We start from the raw sequence: 21141 nt of genomic DNA, 5'->3' as shown, positions 1-21141 counted from the left end.
CTGAGTGTTCCTGAGTTCTTAGGGAGACTGACCATTTGTCCATTCTACAGAGCAGTGAGAACAGCTAGAAACAGTACTGTCTTCAGAATCATGAAGGGATAGGTACAATTACTACAGCACTACCAATTGGCCACATTTCCATGCAAGATGATTGCTTCACACTAGTCAATGTCAAAAAGGAATAGACTATCTTCACAATTTCAGTCTCTGTAACTATTCTCTGATCGTTTTCACACTAGTCCATTGTGATCCCATTTACTAGTTTACACAGTTTATTTAGTCTACACAGATTATTTATCTATAACTGATTAAAAAATTGTTAATTACACAAATTTTGCAGTTTATTCAATAACAGAAACTGACATGTCGCTGAAGTAGTATGTGTGGGATATTTAAATGATACTTAATTACCTAATGTTAAGTCAATAACTTTTTTCAGCAACAGTTTATGTTTCTCATCATGATTTACCCAGCATTGTAACCACAAGAGCACAAATAAAATGAACAAGACCTTTAGTAAAATACAGTAAAGCAGTTATTTTAATCCTTTAAGATGAAACTCAGATTTAGCTGAATTAATGTAAGACCGAATAAATGTTTTGTTTTCCCAAGGTCTGTTAATGTAGGCTTTGCTGAAATTGTGTGAAACTCTCTCTAAACCTGTTGGTCTAAGTGAACGAAGGTTGAGAAGAAAGAGTTCAACCAGGCAAAGCAGTACAACTGGAAAAGGTCACAATGCTAAAATTCTTAAAGATTCGGTTAGCAACACAGCTTTCACTACACAATGGCATATATGGGTGAAGTAATGCCAGAAGTTGTGAAACAGAATACATCATCAAGATCAAGTAGTAAGGAAACACAGTAACTTCAGGAATTTTGCATGTGCAGTGAATATTTTCTGCTAAGTTAATCTTACTTTACAGAAAAATGAGAGTTATATGAAATTTCAAAAATTTTCTTATTGATAAGAAAGACAGGTTTGTATTAACTCCTTGAGAGTAACTTCCATGGTACCAGGAGTTGCAGAGGGCAAAAATTTTAAGTGAAGATAAAATTGACACACATACAACAAGTAATTGAGGACACTAAGAGTAAGGGCTTCTCTGAAGGAAAGGAAATCAAGATGGACCACATCAAAACAAATACTTATTTCATTGCTTTCAATGAAGTTTATTCTAAATTTTATTAATTCGGAATTTGAAATTTATCTTGCTGTTGATCACTGGCTCCTTTCAAAAATACCGGATACAATTACAAAAACTAAAATCAAGTTTCACCATATTTCATAAAATAAACAACACTGAAAGACAAATATCACATGGCGCTCTTTACAGTAAGGTGGTCTTAACATAATTATTCACAAGTTCAATGTTAAAGAACACAGAACACAACCTAGTAGGTCCATGACACAAACAGCTTTTTCCTACGTCAAAACATAAAACTCACTGAGTACCTTTTAATTAATTTTTTAAAAAAGGAGGAAAAGGTATTTTATTTAATCACCGCATCACATATTTTGCTTTCACAGAAAGATACACAAGTCTGAAATTGGTCATTTCATTGGCAGGAGCAACTGCTGTTGCACTCCATTACATGAGGTAATACACTATATGGTGCTGTGTGAAACTGAAAGATTAACAAAACAAAAATCTTGACAGAATGAGAACAGAACAACTGCAATTTATGAAATTGCATGTTTGTGAGCAAATAATAGTACTAAGAAAGCACACAGTTACACAATAAATCCTTTGCATAAAAGACGACATCAGGACACACATCTGTACACTTTGTCACATTACAATAAAAGAAAAATGTACCAATATCACAGACACCCATTAAAATTAAAGTGCACCAATATTCTGAATGTTGCGAAAATTGTGTGGCTCGAATTATGTTTCTTCAAGCAGTTGGTACTACAGTTCCAGCTGCTTCTCTGACTTACAAAAATAAAAATATTTCAGTAGAATGGCAGACACATTGTAATACACTCGACAAACTGAATTTATGAAGTGCAAATGAATCTTCTTTTTTCAACTTCTTGTATCTGTTGCAATACACCACTGTTTTTGAACATTAATAACCCTGTTTAACCCCACATTTATTAATGTAGAATCAATAGTTTCTCTTTAAAATTTAGAAGGTTCTGATAATTTCAGCTTACAGATCAAAAACTTCGGGATCATCTTACTGCCCAGATATACAGTATGGAGACTGCTGCATTCCTCTTCACAGACCTATAGTATATGACCTTCCATTTGGGTTATGCACTGGTCCAGGTGTTGGTTTTGTAACACACCATTCATACCACACACTTTTCTTGTTGGATAATCTCCAAAAATGGACTTCCAGTTGTTCACCAGCTCGGAGGTGCACCGGTTCCTGCATATTTATTTTGAAAAAAATAAATTTTTTTAGTCACTTCTTATATAGATCCACAATTATAGCAACAAAAACTACATTACGCAATTACAGAAGCCCAAGTAAAGATAACCTTCAATATTATAAATACACACAAAATGTCAACTTATTTCTTCATATTTAGGAATAGTTTCTTATACCATTCAATTGCAGAAGCCCAAAAAGTAGTAACTAAATTATGTCATATCCTTAACATTCTCCCTACTGTCCCTCATAAAATAAAATTTCAGAGTGACATATGGACAAAACTGCAACTGTCAAAATTCCACATTTACAGCAACAAACATGACTTAGTTGAGTTCTTAGAACTTTCAGTGAACTGACTTATGTAATGGCAATGCGACAAAAAGTACTCCACAATTTCTTGCAAAACTTGAAATGATTAGTATGCTGCAAGAGCTTTTTCTGGGGTGACATAATTAATTCACAGCTATGCTGCCACAAAAGTATGCCTTTATCACTGCTCAACTTTAAGTCACAGATTTCCATTCATTTATTTATTTTGCTGCTTCAGGTTTCACATGAGTGGACAGGTGTTGCAGAAACATAGTTAAATGGAGGAGGAGGAGAAAGATGGAGAGGGGACGGGCTATATACTGACACAACAACTGAAAATGAGAAGCTATAAATCAATGGGAAGACTGTCATTTCAACACAATTACTGGGATGACAGACTTATTCCTTCACTTTAAGGTAAAAGAAATCTTAGCACTAAAACAGCGGAAGGTATCTACTCACACCTTTCATCTTTTATTTACACAATATAAAATCAGTTTTTAACATCTTTCCACCAAACTGCTTTACTCTTCTCTTATTTCTTCTTCTTTCGACAAAAGTGCGCAGCAATTTGCTTAATTCTCCTGGTTTAACAGAACTTTCATGAAGTATTCATGCAACAGCAGGACGGATCAACTCCTTTTTACAATATTAATGTTCTCATAATTACAAATATATTCCATCACACTTTGTTTTCATCAATCGCTGCCTTGAATAATTATGTATGCACTGTTAGATAGGTTTCCCCTACAATGGGCATTGCAATGTAATTTATCAGCCAAATCCTTTTTCCACCAATAATACAAATTTTAAATTATGTCGTATTAACTTGGTCTTACTAGAGAACAGCTATTGCATCTTCTGGAGAACTCAAGATACTGAATTAGAAAGTGGCTTATTGGATTCAGCTGGTGATTGTCTGTGAGAGTCAACTTAAGAAGATAAGAGTTGTTACTGTCAGCAGATGATCTCCTCATCTCAGTTCTTGTCACAAGCCTCAGGAGCAGCATTTCCAGGCAGCCCATATTTCCCGGGACATCTTGTATTTCTGGCATAATTTTAAATGTCCCGCCAGGACAGGCTCTGTCTCGTATTTCAACTGTGTTTGATTATTATTGTGAAATCTTTCACGGTACAGCTAAAAAGTACCTATTATCTATGCAGGTACCACATGAAGATACAACTAGCTTGGCTATCGGTCTATGATAGTATGGGGCACGGCCAATCTTCACAGATTCCCACCCTCTCATGTGACGCTGTACGTCTCTGTTTGCCTTTATCCGTTTTTGTTTTACATTCTTATATTTATTTATTACTCATCTTACTTTCTTTCTACAATTTTTGTTTAACATTTTTGTTCATTTGCTAACTCTTTTAAATGCTATGTCAATGCGTATTAACAATAGTGGACGGATTTTTTAAATTTCATTCTTGATTGTCATTCTATTCTTAACTTTGTTCATTGTTTTGTGAAATCTGCCGACTGTTGATTGTGTTATGCTTGTGATTTATTTCTAAAACTATAGACACAATGAGTGATTTAAGTGACAGTGACACATAATTCTTCTAGAAGTGGTGGAATACCTGCTATGAAAGCCAATAGATTTACTAAGTACAATCCGATCTGGGAAAATAGTTATTCCCGGTTAAGGCAAGTACACGAAAACTCATACAACGCGTTTTGTTGCGTGTGCAATAAAGAATTCTTGTGTGCTGATGAAAAACAACAAGCATCTACTAAATCTCAAATACAACAGAGCATCAAGTACTTTGTCTAAATATGTGTCGAAGCTTGAACCATTTGCCTCAGAGACGGACAAAATTATTGCTGGAGAACTTGCTTCTGTTTATCACAAGGTAGAGAATTCTCTTAGTTACAATATTATGATTTGTTCACACAAATTATTATTGTTCACACAAATTATTACCTGTGTTTGCAATGATTCAAAAATCGCTCAATGTTTTAGCTGCTGAAGAACAAAAGCAGAAGTCACTGTATGCAGAGTACTGTTCAAAGAATCTGTTAAAAATATTTTAAAGACCATCCAAAGAAAAAATCTATACTTTTCTACATTTTTTTAAAAAAAAGATTCCAATTTGCTTACAATTCTATGATTATGATACTGGAGTTGTAAACAGTCTACTGGAATTTGTAGACTGTAACAATGAATGTGCATAATAAGTTTCTCAGTTTAACACAGACACACCAGAGAAGAATGGATTGTCTTTAAAACGTTTTGGCACCCGCCACTAACGTAAACTTGAAACTAATGTAAACTTTGGCAGAAACCATTCCATTTATACACTTCTTTTAGCTGAAAATGATAAAATTGCCAAAACTGGTTGGCCGTCCATATTCTCCACAATGCTACAAAATACAGTAGTGATAAACTGGAAGTGAATGTAGAAAGTTTGATACTGAAAATATGCAGTCACATCAATAGATCTGTGAAACAAAGAGCACACTTTTAACTCCAATTTGCAACATAAGAGATGCAATGGGAAGAAATAATAAAATATATTGCCATAAGAGTTTTATATCTTGGTCCTGCTGTCGAAAGACTGTTAAAAATATGGCCTGCACTAAAATCTCATTTTCTGGCATCCCGCAATGACTGTCCTCAGCTGTTAGAGAAGTTAATCGCATGTCGTTTCTGCATAAGATTACGTTTTCGGTAGAAACAACAATGAAGAAGACAGAATCAGGTTCTCTCTCTGTAACTGAGAGGCATGCTGAAATGCACGGGATTTGCAAAAAGATTTAGCAAAGAATAACAGCCAACTACTTCAGAAGTAAGACAAGAGAAATAACTGGTGAATTAAGCACTAACGTTTTTCTACACTTCTACATCAATTTTTTAAGATAACCTGTAACCATGATATGATTTATCAGACGACGACATTCTTTCCAAGATGCTGTTTTTAAATTTAAAATCACCAATAATTTACAGCCATTTTCAAAAACCTGTGGAACTTTTAAGGGTCAATCAATGGAACACTGACTCCTTATACGTAGAATTTCAAATAATCAAAAGAAGCGTGGACTTGGCACAGTCGTTTGATGACAAAATAAGAGTGTGATTGAGAAATGGAAGAAAATTGTGGATCCCAAAAATTTCACATCTTATCATTCGTCTTTAGTATTCCTAGTTCCCATTGCTTCGTAGAAAGGGTTTTTCACACACGGCATTAAAATGGACTGATGCACAAAATAAATGTACCCTGAATTTGATAAAAAATGGATTAATGATTGTTTTCAACTACGATTATAAGTGTATTGAACTTTTTAAATATGTAAAATCAAGCAAACATGCTTTAAAACTTACAAATTCTTCATTAAAATAAATAATGGCTCATAAATTACAAAAATAATTCTGTTTTTCATTTGTTCTGGGCAAAAAAATGGAATCTCCCCCCTCCACCCAAACTGATCATTTGTCGCTTTCAGGGTATTAAAAAAAAAAAAAAATTCTGGTAACACTACTCAGGAGTCAGCTGTGGCAACAGTGAGATGGCAATCAAGAGATGGAACAGAATGGAAGGCTATTAACACACTGTCGCCCTGAAAAAGGACTGCTTTAAATGTCCTGAATGAAAGAGGATGATCCCTGCATATCCCTGCCACCAAGCAGATAACCCCATCATCAGTTCCTTCTGGCTTTTTTTTTTTTCAATTAATCGATGCTGCATATCATGTAAAACACAAAGACCATTTCTGGAATGAAATCAACACCACTAGGATTGTATAACTGGAGGAATTGGAGGCAATGACATATATGCTAGAGATGATTCTTGTGCTACCAGCATTTGTTTGAATGACTTTTGGTTGCATTTTTGACGCCTAATTTTAATCAGGGACAACATGATGATAGAAAGATTCTGTGAACTCACCAGATTCCTTCACTATGATGAGAAGTCATCCTAATCGAAAACCATTCCTGCTAACACATTTGATCTAATTTATGAAATATGAAACACATTTTTGCAAAACTAACTCTGCTGTTACTGTCCCTATGAAAATACCATGACCGATCACATTAATGTGACCACCTGACAAAAGCCTGGAAAACCTCCTTTTGCAGCAAAACCTCCAACGCCATGGTCAGATGCTCCAGGTTTCTTGGTGGAAGATCAATAGAATGAACAGTCCGACTGAGTTGGTTCCCCAGATTCTCGATTGGGTTTAAATACAGGGAGTATGGCAGTCAGGGGAGTAGGGCAAACTCATTCTGGTACATACTGAACCATGCACATACACTACAAGCTGTGTTACACATTGCATTGTCCTGCTGATAGACGCCATTGTGCTGAGAAAAAACGAACTGCATGTTGAGATGGACATGGCCCTCATGAATATATGCATATTTGTGTTGATCATTGGGCCAAATACAATGACATGATCACCCAGGGAATAACATGAAAACATTCTATGGACCATATGCTCCCTTCTCTGGCATGGACATTTCTGATGAGTGTTGCTGGTGTTTGCTTTCAAATATTTCATGCCATACACGCCTGTGGTCATCTATCTCATGGAGCATGAAACATGATTCATGATTCCGATGCAGCATGAAACATGATTCATCTGAAACGGCCACCTGTTGCCACTCAGTGGACGTTTCCCTAAAACTGGTTACGGTGAGATAAATGTACTAACCGACCTTTGATCACATGAAATGACCAACTCCCAAGTTCAAGACCCAAAACCCAGAAATCAACTACCAAATCAACATAGATAAACACTTAATGTAATTATGATGATGATTACGGATTTCTTAAAAGATAAGCAGTGATAAACAATTATTTGTACTTTATTTTTGAAATGTATGCTTCAAAGACGATTTTGCACAAATAGATTGATATATGACAGCATTTTCATTGCTACATGTTGTTAGAGGTAAATCTTTGTCCTTGGGCAGTTCATAGTATGAGTTTGGAGTGCGAGTATGGAGTACAAGTTGTGTGTGTTGTGTTAGCATGATTGTTGATTTTAATTTGTAGTGTAAAGTGAAATAACTGGAAAATATATCAATTCAACAACAGAAACTCCACCAGTCTTCACATTTTTTAGCAAAATGAAGCCGAGCATCCTCTACACCAGTATATAAAGTTGCATTTCAGAATTGACTATGAGCCAAAAACTTTCAACAACAAAGAACAATAAAATATAAGTATTAGGAGAACTGTTCATTCAGATTATACCATTGCTACTTGTCTCCGTAGTGTGTCACTGCCTCAGCATGCCAAGTGCTGTGAAAATGTGGATAATAGACACCGAAATTTAAAAGTTCTTCAAAATTAATATATTGACTTTTGGCTACAAGAGGGTGGCGTCGTCCGGGATTTTCTCAAAGTGAAATATGAATACTGTGTTGGGCTATTTTTCTGGCTGCACATTAAAAGTATATATATTGAGAAAATTTTTTTGAACGATCAGCCAAATATGATGCACATCAACAAAACAGGAGTTTGCAATCAACAAGAAGAAGAAGAAGAAGAAGAAGAAGAACGATAGAAAATGAGGTCAACATTTAACAATGTCGGTGTCCAACAACAAAGTTAAGCACTGGAAATATTTTCTTTTAGTGGTAAAGTGTATCGTTGAATAATCATTAACAATGACAATCACTGAAAAAGAATCTGAAACAGTGTGGACTACTACAGACATGGGTGACTTACGTAGTGCTGTGAAACATGAACAAAAAGTTTTATTGATTAAGTAGCAGAACTGAAAAAAAGACAGCAACAAATAACGTAAATTAGTAAAACAAGATGATGATAACGACAGAAATACCAGGTTGGCATCATCAATAAAAATGAGTAGCGATAATAAGGATCAATTAATAAAAATGAATAATGATAAGGATCAGTTTGCAAAAATCAATAAGGAAATTGAAAATCATAAACAAGGAAGTAAGAACAAGTTGATAAAATTCAATCATTCAACAGCAGCATTATTTGATTGTATTGGTAAAAAGACAGCTCAAATAAATGATATCAATCAAAAAACTGATAGATTAGCTGTTCAAGTAGTGAGTCCAAAATGAAAGAAATTGAACTTAAATTCAATACTGAAGTCAAAAATGTAGAAAATGACATCACTGAAGATGGGGGTGCGGAATGCTTTTGAAAAAGTGCACGAGGAAATAAGAACTGTTGACAAAAATGTAAATAGTCAAATTTCGGCTTTGGAAATATAATGTTGACTGGCACTTGTTGAAAGCAGTTTCATTGAACAGGTGAAAACAGTAAATAACAAATTTGTTAAAAACGTAAAATTAAGTAACTACAAAACCACCACCACCAAAGAATATAGTGTTTCTGTCTTGTACAAAAAGTTTGGAGAACTGTCCAATGATGTAGTTAAAAGAAACCTTATAACCAATGTTAGCACCACGTTTTGCAACATTCCAGTGAAAAACTTTTCAGCTGAATGTAGTTTACACATTGCAGATTTAATGCAGAATTGCAGAGATGATTTTGTGTCTAATATGACTCATATGACTAAAATCAAGTTTGTTACAAAGTTTCCAGAAGGTGAAGCATTAAGTTGGTCTAATCAGTATACTATTGATGACACAACCTATGCACATTCTGAGAAAGAATTTTTAGATAGATTTTGGTTGAGACTGAACGAGCTGAATAACAAGTTAATTTCTCGATGGACCAAATTCCAGGGAAGGGCGTATTACCTGGGAAGTTTTGGGAAAAAATCAGATTAAAAAATTAGCTCATTTGAGCAAACTTCTTGATGAACTCACCCAGATTGATGCTTTAAAAAGGAGGTTTACAGCTGAGTTGTAGAAACAAAATGTTTTCTACCATAAGTAAGTAACTATGTAGTTACTGTTTAACATGAACTTTTGTGCAAACAGTTGAAATCTGGTAACATTATTTTTGCTTATGCTGTGTTACTTCTCTACAGTTTGTAATTAAGTCATGATTTGTACATTATTATGTTCTTTCATGGAAAGTAAATAGTTTTGCTTTACAGTGTTATTTGTCAATGTTTAGAGAAAAGTTTTAGCTGAATAATAATTTGAAAAGCAGAAGTACAACCTCAGTCAGTTCCCGGGCAGTTATTCAGTTCATAACATAACTTTCTTTGCGGCATAATGACCTACCGTTGCTATCTCTCTCTGCAAAATGTCACCTGTGTGCTAAGTGCTGTAAAAATGTGACCAGTTGCACACATTTAAATGTACTTCAAAACTAACAAATCTACTTTGGGCTACAAGAGGGTGGTGACTGTCAGAATATCTAGTTGTGACTCATCTGGGCAGTCAGTTACTCAACAGTTGCATGTCTATTTGCCCACACACATCTCCACGCGATTCATTCACCCTTGTCATCTAAGGCCCTTGGTGCACCTTTGTGCTAATTTAGGATAGTGCCATTTTACCACGCATAGACTTAGCAGTTTTGGAAATGTTTACCTCCTTGGCCCGAAAGCCAATGATTTGGACATCAGATAAATCACTCCATTTCCGCATTACAACTGCACTGTTTTCTGCATCCTCCCTCAACTGTTTTATGTATTCTCCACTGCTCTGACAGGCACCTGCTATATAAGTGGATACTGTACATTGACATCGAAAATAGGCAGTGATCACATTAATGTGACAGGATGTGTATTATAAATGATGAACAGCTACTTCCAACTAAGGTGCAGGATTACCCAGTTTATGCCTAACAAATGTGTAGATCATCTACAAACAAATAAACAAAGATAACCTGAGGGGAAGATGTTCATTCATCAACCGCTAAATGAACTCAAGCACAGGAAACAAAGAGCAAGATATCTAACTACACAAAGCAGCAACTGAAGTATCAGACAAATCAAACAATGAAAGAAGTGTCAAACTGTATGTATAAAGGAAACAATACATCGACATCTGAGGGGGAGAAAAAAGGTCGTCTGCCAAAAGTATATACGGAAAACACCAATGCCCACAGTTTAATTTCAATATTCTGAAACAAGGGAAATAAATGAAGAAATGTTATGAACTTTAGAAATAGGCCACATTTCTGGGTAGACAAATGGAAACTGTGCAAATCTAACTTTAATGATGTTGTAAATATAATGTAATTGGACAATAATGTAATTAATCATGTTGTAGAATTTTAATGCCTACTTCATCAGGGATCAAATGAAACCTTCCTGCTATTCTAGGGATGTCACTTTTTCCACTGTTTTTGTATTAAATATGCAGCAATTAGACTTACACACACAAAAAGCATTAACTTTTCAATTTTTAAACACTTACACGCAATGGGAAGAAAATTGGAAACCAGCTAAACATTCCTTTCGTGTGTGTTTCAGGGACAATGCTCAGTGTAATATTCTTGTAAAGAGTTGTATCAAAATATCCTGAGAAGCCATGAAGAATACTTCTTTGGTTAATGTCAAATGTAAGAGCTTTATACCTCGAATTGTCCATTACTTTACCTGAAACAAACTTTTTTTAAGTAACATTCTAATAACATAATAAAGATCAGAAACTGAAAATTATGAGAACAAGCACAAATCACCAAAATTAGCTTTATTATTTAACACACCAACTAAATAAAACTAAATTACAAGCAACCAGTTATTGTTCGATGAATCAAAAAACTGTATTACGAGGTTATGAGGGTAATCCCAAAGGTAAGGTCTCCAAAGCACTGGAGTCACAGGGGAACAGTTTGCGCGGCTGCGGACCAACCCCGTCCCCTCCAAACCCTACTGGAACTAACAAATAATCACTGGAGCTTTCAGTCTAGGCTTGGCAGCCAACTGTAATGGAGCTCGTATTAGCCACTACTTTCTGGTATGAAGTTCGCACAGTTATTCAGTTTTTAGGCGCAAAAGGTATTAAACCAACTGACAGTTGATGGAAGGGTATCGAGAGTTGTGCTTGGATGTCCAAAATGTCTACAAGTTGTGCAGAGAGTTTGCAAGCACTCGTACTGAAATTCAATACAAGGAAAGAAGCGGGAGACCACCAGTTCCCAAAGGGACAACAATCACAAACGTTGAAAAAATTGTACTTCAAGGTTGATGGGTCACTCTCAAGGACCTCTATAATGCTGTTCCTGAGGTTTCTCGAAGCACCTTTCACCAGTCTTTGACTGAAGTGTTGACATTTTAGAAGGTGTGCAAAAGATGGGTCCCAAGATTTCTCACATTAGACCACAAATGGTAGCATAGTGAAACTTCCCGGCAATTTCTTCAACACTGTCCAGACAAAAAGGACAACTTCTTTGATTCAATAGTAATGGATGATGAAACCCGGGCTTTCCACTTCAAACCTGTAACAAAAAAATCACGTGAGTGGCGGCATCCCGATTCATCCAAGCCACGAAGAAAAAAAAAGTTTGCGGTAAAGTCATGGCAACTTCATTTTGGGATCGAAAGGGGATATTGTTGGTCAACTTTATGGTTCCTGGTACTACAACAAATGCTGACAGGCATTGTCCAACATTAAAAAACTTCAGAGGGTGATTCAAAACCAAGTGGAGGAATGTTGAGCAAGGGCATAAGCCTTCTCCACAACAATGCTCCCCCCTTCATTGCCCGCAAACAGTTCTGTAACAGTTTAGATGGGACTTAAACACCCACCCACCCACCCTCTAGCCTGGACTTGGCACACAGGTGACTACCACCTGTTTCCAACGCTAAAAAAAAACACTTGACTGGAAAGCTCTTCAGTGATGACAAGATGAAAGGTGAGGTCCGACACTTCTTCAATAGCATGGCGGCTGGCTGGTATGACATGGGCATACAAGAACTGCTACAGCTTATACAAAAATGCATCAATCTAAATGGCAATTATGGACAAAAACAGAAAAATTTCAAGCTTCAAAATTATGTACAGTTTACTGTAAATAAAAGTTTCTTTATATCTAAAAAATTGGAGACCTTGCTTTTGGGATCACCCTCATAAATAAATACAACGCAGTATCCAAATTACTTGAAACTCTTAACCAGCTAATAATCTCAATAACAACTGTGCTAGTTGTTGATCAATTTAGTGATATATGTGGTAAATTATTAGCAATGGAGTCTATCAGTTTGACCTACAACCAGTAACATTTTACACAGCTATCTGCTGCTAAGATTTTTTAATAAAAATATTGCATTAAATCTTTAACTAATTATAAAATATCATGTTAATTTTTAATGGACAACTGATACTTGTAATTAAAAATATTCATAGACTCACTTCTATTAGGATGATCAAATCTAAAAAGTGGTTGAGTTGCTGCAAGTTGATACTTATTCTGGAGGTGTACAACATATGGCATCTCAAAATGCTGCAAAGGATGTTTATCTTTCTCTTTGCACAATCGCACTTCACCATACAGTTTTGATGATTGAACAGGACATAAGTACGATGTATAGCTACATGGAATACTCACACCATCAGCTGAAACAAGACAGAAAAACACGAGAGTGCAATAGGTAAAATCCAGGGTTGTTTTTTTTTTTTTAACTTGAATTTTATACTTTTCAAATATTTTAATTATATAAAAAATGAAAAATACACGTTCCAAATTTCCTGTCACCATTTACATATACAGGGTGTTTCAAAAATGACCGGTATATTTGAAACGGCAATACAAACTAAACGAGCAGCGATAGAAATACACCGTTTGTTGCAATATGCTTGGGACAACAGTACATTTTCAGGCAGACAAACTTTCGAAATTACAGTAGTTACAATTTTCAACAACAGATGGTGCTGCGGTCTGGGAAACTCTATAGTACGATATTTTCCACATATCCACCATGCGTAGCAATAATATGGCGTAGTCTCTGAATGAAATTACCCGAAACCTTTGACAACGTGTCTGGCGGAATGGCTTCACATGCAGATGAGATGTACTGCTTCAGCTGTTCAATTGTTTCTGGATTCTGGTGGTACACCTGGTCTTTCAAGTGTCCCCACAGAAAGAAGTCACAGAGGTTCATGTCTGGTGAATAGGGAGGCCAATCCACGCCGCCTCCTGTACGTTTTGGATAGCCCAAAGCAATCACACGATCATCGAAATATTCATTCAGGAAATTAAAGACGTCGGCCGTGCGATGTGGCCGGGCACCATCTTGCATAAACCACGAGGTGTTCGCAGTGTCGTCTAAGGCAGTGTGTACTGCCACAAATTCACAAAGAATGTCCATATAGCGTGATGCAGTAATCGTTTCGGATCTGAAAAATGGGCCAATGATTCCTTTGGAAGAAATGGCGGCCCAGACCAGTACTTTTTTGAGGATGCAGGGATGATGGGACTGCAACATGGGGCTTTTTGGTTCCCCATATGCGCCAGTTCTGTTTATTGACGAAGCCGTCCAGGTAAAAATAAGCTTTGTCAGTAAACCAAATGCTGCCCACATGCATATCGCCGCATCAATCCTGTGCACTATATCGTTAGCGAGTCTCTCGTGCAGCAATGGTAGCAGCGCTGAGGGGGTTGCCGCGTTTGAATTTTGTATGGATAGAGGTGTAAACTCTGGCGCATGAGAAGATACATGGACGTTGGCGTCATTTGGACCGCAGCTGCAACACGGCGAACGGAAACCGGAGGCCGCTGTTGGATCACCTGCTGCACTAGCTGCGCGTTGCCCTCTGTGGTTGCCGTACGCGGTCGCCCTACCTTTCCAGCACGTTCATCCGTCACGTTCCCAGTCCGTTGAAATTTTTCAAACAGATCCCTTATTGTATCGCTTTTCGGTCCTTTGGTTACATTAAACCTCCGTTGAAAACTTCGTCTTGTTGCAACAACACTGTGTTCTAGGCGGTGGAATTCCAACACCAGAAAAATCCTCTGTTCTAAGGAATAAACCATGTTGTCTATAGCACACTTGCACGTTGTGAACAGCACACGCTTACAGCAGAAAGACGATGTACAGAATGGCGCACCCACAGACTGCATTGTCTTCTATATCTTTCACATCACTTGCAGCGCCATCTGTTGTTGAAAATTGTAACTACTGTAATTTCGAAAGTTTGTCCGCCTGAAAATGTACTGTTGTCCCAAGCATATTGCAACAAACGGTGTATTTCTATCGCTGCTCGTTTAGTTTTTATTGCCGTTTCAAATATACCGGTCATTTTTGAAACACCCTGTACATTTTCAATCATATCCACTTCTTAATTCTTCAAAACATTTCATGATATCTCTGTCAAATTTATAATTTTCCTTACCTTTCAGGAATTTCTGTGCTCCATCCAGACACTCTGGTGATAGCTCATTATCACCAAATGAACCCAGAAGTTCAGAAACTAAAATGTCAGCCATTTCAGGAGCATCCCACTCCCTCATGTCACATGAAACTACAGTCACTTGGGAACCCCATAATTCTTCCTGCTGTGCCTGTAGCCTGGTACGGAATCTAGTATTAGTTGAAATATAACAAACAAATATTAAAACTTAAAATATAACAAGAACACTCACGTGACCACAGCATTTGGATTCTTCTCTACAGCATACACCCGTATCTTTCTGTCGGCCTTATGCGCAGCATTGAGTGCTGCCCGAACTAAGGGACCTCTGCCAGCTCCAACAACCATTAAAACCCTAAAAATTAAATAAATCGGAATTCAATAAGAGATGTATATAAGCATGTACACAAAATACAATAACTTTCAACATATAACATTAAATACTTAGTCAACCAAGGTAAGGATTCTTTTACGTTCCATGATTTAAATCAGGAAACACTCATCAAGCAAATAAAATTAAAGGAAGAATGGAAGAAAAGAGCAATGAAATCTTAAATTTGTGGAGCAGGATGTGGAGAGCTACAGCAGATATATTAACATCTACTGACAAACCTGACAAACCTGATTGCTACAATTTATTAGTACAGGGTGTCCCAGGTGGAATGGTCAATATTCAGGGATATGACTGGAACGAATTTTTGAAGCAAAAAAGTCTAGTAAACACGGGCTCTAAAACACATACCTTAAGGCAGGGGTATAGAGCAATTAAGCTTACCTGAGCCATATTGCAAGAAGACGAGTATGTCTGGACTGCACATAATATTCTCAGTAACAACAATCGCTGAAATTCTTTATGAACACTTAACCTTCGATATTGTGAGAAAAATATCTTCTACTGCAAGCTCTTTGTTTTCCATATCTTGAGATGAGTTAGTATGGACCAAAACAAGAAAAAAAGTCTAGTAAAGACCGGCTCTTAAGTGCATACCGTAAGAGCTATGAACACTTTTTCATCTTCACTACTGTGAAAAACAGAAGTAGTGCTCATAACTCTTACCATATGCATTTTAGAGCTCATCTTCACTAGACTTTTTGCTTCAAAGGATTGTTCCTGTCGTACCCCTGAATATTGGCCGATCCTTCTGTGACACCCTGTATATGCGGCTAAAGTTGTGACGAGGTCCATACAATTCTTAAACGTTATCGTGTTAAATAAGTTCTAGCCTCCTCGTACAATATGTCTATTGCTATTGCACTTGGTGATCAGAATTTTCTTTGGTCTACCCAACACCAAAGAAAATCCATTCATGGAGTAATATTCAACCTGCCTTAAATGTGAATGTATGAATTCATAATTTGGGTAAAGTAAGGCAAGAACATTAAAATTTTTTAGGATACATAGTCTTCACGTTAATGTTAGATCTCCAATGCCTCAGTATATGACTTTCTCAAGTAAATTCCTGAATTGAGATCATCTCTCTCTGGTATCCTTGCTACACTACCCACAGTTGCACTCCTTCACTTTTCCGATTTCTGTAAAATCATTGTCAAGTCATGAGACATTCCCAGACATTCCATTATACTTACCCCAAGGTTTCTACCTCTGCAATTATTCAACTGTAGAACCTGCCCTATGCAGCCGCTTGTCACCATTTATTCCAGCCCCAGTATCAGAAAATCTTATGTTATTAAAGGCAAAACAAGTAAAACCAAGCACCCTGTTCACACACAGATATGACCACCATTAAACTGATTGAGTATGTGAATGGATGCAACTTACTGAATGAGGCAGTAAAGCTTTTCAGACACTGGCCTCATATTCGGGATGATGGAGTTACTTTATCTGGCCATCCTGGTTTAGGTTTTCATGATTGTTTTAGATCTCTACAGATGGCAGTAGTATTGCGTACACAAGGTATAAAAGGCTGTGCATTGGCAGAGCTGTCGTCATTTGCACTCCATGATTCCTGTGAAGAGGTTTCCGATGTGATTACAGCTGCACAATGGGAATTAACAGACTTCAAATACGGAATGGTAGTTGGAGCTAGATGCGCAGGACATTTCATTTCAGAAATCATTAGAGAATTAAATATTCCTAGATCCACAATGTCAAGAGTGTACCGAGAATACCAAATTTCAGGCATTAGCTCTCACCACAGGCAACACATTCGCTGATGGCCCTTACATAACAACTAAGAGCAGTGGCATTTGCTCAGAGTTGTCAGTGCCAACAGCAAGCAACACTGTACGAAATAACCACAGAAATCAATGTGGAACATATGATGAATGTATCTGTTGGACCCAAGTTGTCAACAAGGTGCTGTGCATGCTTCATAATGGTGTGGGCTGTGTTTACATGGAATGGACTGGGCCCTCTGGCCGTAGTGAACCTATCATTGAATGGAAATGATTATGTTCAGCTACTTTGAGACCATTTGCAGCCATTCCTGGACTTCCTGTTCCCAAGCAATAATGGAATTTTTATGGATGACAATGTGTCACATTTTACCAGGCCACAATTGATTGCCACTGGCTTGAAGAACATTCTGGACAATTCCAGGGAATGATGTTGCCACCCAGATTGCCTGACATGAATCCCATCCAACATTTATGGGACTTAACTGAGAGATCAGTTACTGCACAAAACCCTGCACCGACAACACCTTTACAATTATGGGTATCTATTGTGGCAGCATGGTTCAATATTTCTGCAGGGATTCCAATGATTAGTTGACTCCATACCAAACGAGCTGTTGCGCAAAGGAGGTCTGACGTGATGTTAGGCAGTACCCCATGACTTTTGTCACTTCAGTGTATATCACTGTGAGATAAATCTTGGATAAATAAAGACAATAAATAAATAGATAAACAAACAAATAGAGGGATACACCCATTAATCAGTTGCTTAGCAGGTTGCACAGCTCAGCTCAAGGGATTTGAGTGTCTGTTACAACGCACAAGCTGTTTTGACCCTCTTATGCAGAAATAGTTTCCCTGAACTCTGAAAATGGACTTGTTCTCATATTGTGACACCCCCCCCCCCCCCCCCCCCACACCAACTGGTAGTATTTCATTATTTACTATATTACTTTCTTATTTTTTCCTCTCTGTTACAGGGTGTATACGCGGACAAGGGGGAAAAAATTCCCGGATTTTCTGGTTAAAAATATACTTTCTGCTGGGTGAAAATACACTTTTTCCATGGTAAGCGACAGTATACTTTCCCCCGGAACTTTAAAACTTATCAATCCTTTGAATAGTTATGGTTTTATACAGGGGCATAGAATTTCCCGGCACTTAAGAAAAAGAGATTCGGGTGGGGTTGAGAGGGGGGGGGGGACGACACATTTTGGAAAGATCTTTGATGTGCAGCAACATCTACGCTGCATGTTTTTGTATTATGAAAGCATAGACTCTAATTTCATCAGACACCGCATGTTACTTTCCGAAGCACTGAAACTGAGATTGCGATGCACTTTTGTAAGACAGTCATTACTCATGTCACATGATCTCGCCAGCCGACAACAGCGGATATTCAGAGTATAGGACACGTGATATAGTCAGCCAATACAAACATCACTGTTAAGTAGCGAAAAAAACACAAACAGGAAAAGTTAATGGTTTAAAGTAATACACACAGTGTTGCTACAAGAAAAGCAAAGCTTTCACATATAATATTGTCTCGAAGATTAATAAGCTGCAAGAGAAGCTAAGCTTTCACATATAATGTTCATCTTTCTTGCGCGTGTTACACTTTAAGATACATCACACAAATTTGCCAGTAAAATTTTTTTTTAATACTGACAAATCTCTGATCTTCTGGGCACAAAATTCTTCTAAATAGCTCGTCATCAAAGAGTTGATCTTTAAATGTGAGTCAAATGCTCCACGATTTAAGAAATTCATCGTACATTCACGCGCATAGCTCATCTTGTGGAAAAGGAAATTTATTTTGAAAATAACGCTTTTCAAATCATTATTCGCAGTATTTTCCTGTGACCTGTTAGAAATAGATTTGTTCCAGCAGTTGCCAGATAAGAGGCGTCACTACACTTGCGCAGCTACGATAACGTAGGAAGCCCGCATGTTCATACATGTAAAACATTAAAAGATCTTACATTATGTCATAAAAGAAACAAGACATCAGAGGATACTCCACGAGTGTCAGAATTAAAATTCATAATTTGCCTTAAAGTGCACATTCGTATGTCCAGATTCCCAATGAAGTAGGCCTCGACCTGATATTAAGCTTTTCAGTGTGGTTTTCGGGATGTAAATTTTCTTGGAGTACCAGTACTGAATTACCTCATGTTTGGTTCTTTATTATGGTATAATGCCATGCGTGCTAGAAGATGACAACGTGCACTAGAAATGCAGCGGACGGTTGAAACTAGCAAATAGTGTGGGATTAAATGCTTCGTTTCAAATAAATTGACTGCCTCAGCGGTAAATATTAATAAAAGACAAATTTCTTTAGCAAACTGACAAATATAACGTCATTGTTCTGCAAGGCGATTAATGCTTGACTGTCAGATAGTTGGAAATACAATCTAAAACTAATAACGTATTTTAGCCTTCCGTAATTATGTGAATGTGTTTTAATTCACTCGATAGCTCCCAGCCACAGAAATCCATCTTGTTTTCATTTGATGTGAGAGCAATAAATGAAGAGGAAACAGCAAAATCACTAAATGTACATACGGTTCACGTGGAGACCAGTAAAGACAAGAGACAAGCAAGACAGTAAACATTTCTTCAATCCTTAGGTCCTAGCGTTTTTTCTCTCTAATTTAGCTACAGCTTTACATGGTATGCTTTCCTTTCTGCGAAAGAATCTATTACCTCATCAAAGTTCGTCAAATGTTTTGCTACGGCGAAAAATCGAAATGTCGTCGTCTAATACCGGAAAAGCTGTTAATACAAATAGCACCCAAGACTGGTGTGGTTTCTCGATCTGACGATGTCTATTTTGTGACAGTCTGCTAGATAAAACAAAATAGGCCTTTCTAATATTTCAGCAACTGTAACACACACCAAATAAGCAAGACTGTTTTGGCAATAATGGATAACACGACAAAATACATTTCATTCATACGCTCCATGTTCTCCATTTCATTCATACGCTCTCAAGTATGAGAGCGAAAAGTAGTAGTATGAAATTTTTGTATAAATTTGGAATCATCATATTCACTATTTGTGTGAAGTCCCCATTTCTCTGGGTAGCATGTGGCTGCTTGCTGCTACTGCTTACACAGCCAACAGCCACATTTTTGTAGCCAGAAGCAGGAGAAGGTACTACTCATATGCGAATCAACTGCGCATGTGCATGAGGCCGCTTGTAACTGCTCAAATGAATCTAATATAAACAGTTGTGACATCACGCTCATTGGAGGCAATCTATCGTTATGAAGCATTGCCTAGTCTTCCTAAAGCCTTTGACACATTTTGCTATTGGCAGACACTTATGTGAGCAAAGTTTTTTTATATAGCGCATTTCATTTGCAATTTAAGTTTTATTTTCGTTTCTTCTCTCATTCATGTTTTATTGCTGCAATATTATTCTGCAGTAGTGGGATACAGTAATATCCTTTGTTAGAGTATCTGTTCTTACCAGTCACAATTCCAAAATTTAGCTAAAACAATGAAAAATTCCCGGGTTTTTCCCAGATCTCCAGTTGTCCCAGGTCGTATACACCCTGCATTATTTAGCTTTCCACTGTTCCATGTTCTACCTCATTAAATGCACTTTTCCTTTCTCTTACTCTCAATCCAGCATTAGTTCTCACACTATTCTCCAATTACCTCTGAACTGAAGTTGGCATAGCCAAAGTATTATATTTGGACCCCCACTCCCTCTTACATGCTCCCCCTTTAATCTTTGTCTCATTTTAACCTCACATCTAGTGGGTAGTTCCTCTCAACCTGGGAGCTGAGTGCCCCACTCCTCCTTTCCAACAAGCTATCACTCTCTTTTCTGAGGATGAAACTAATAGTTTCGTAATATTGTAATACTTTCTTTTCCTACTTTTAGATGTGACTATCAACATGATATGGAATTCACCCACTGAAAGTAAATACCAGAGCCAGTCACTCATCCTCCTTGTAATTTTACAGTTTTCCAAAGTGAATTTTCCTTTGACATAATTTATCACTTTTCCGACATTATTTCTTAACAGCTATGTCTTGATTGTTGCTGTATTACCTTTTTTGTGCTTTTGCTCATTTTAATTTTTAATTTATATTG

At 37.0% G+C, this 21141-nt stretch overlaps 1 protein-coding gene across 2 annotated transcripts in view; it reads right to left on the bottom strand.

Moving 5' to 3' along the window:
• Positions 1–1196: 1196 nt before the first annotated feature.
• LOC126259952 (protein arginine N-methyltransferase 5) overlaps positions 1197–21141 on the bottom strand; it is an 86093-nt gene continuing 66148 nt past the window's right edge. For both annotated transcript variants that reach the window (XM_049957061.1, XM_049957062.1), the window contains exons 7-11: positions 15130–15252; positions 14880–15055; positions 12900–13103; positions 10962–11143; positions 1197–2379 (exon numbers count right to left, since the gene is read on the bottom strand). In XM_049957061.1, the coding sequence (XP_049813018.1) occupies positions 2227–2379; positions 10962–11143; positions 12900–13103; positions 14880–15055; positions 15130–15252 (838 nt within the window). In that variant the 3' untranslated portion in view covers positions 1197–2226. The remainder of the gene's footprint in view (positions 2380–10961; positions 11144–12899; positions 13104–14879; positions 15056–15129; positions 15253–21141) is intronic.

The sequence above is a fragment of the Schistocerca nitens genome, chromosome 5 (assembly GCF_023898315.1).
Source record: "Schistocerca nitens isolate TAMUIC-IGC-003100 chromosome 5, iqSchNite1.1, whole genome shotgun sequence".
NCBI classification, from domain to species: Eukaryota; Metazoa; Arthropoda; class Insecta; order Orthoptera; family Acrididae; genus Schistocerca; species Schistocerca nitens.
The sequence above is the reverse complement of the archived record's forward strand: the minus strand, read 5'-3'. Positions and strand labels throughout refer to the sequence as shown.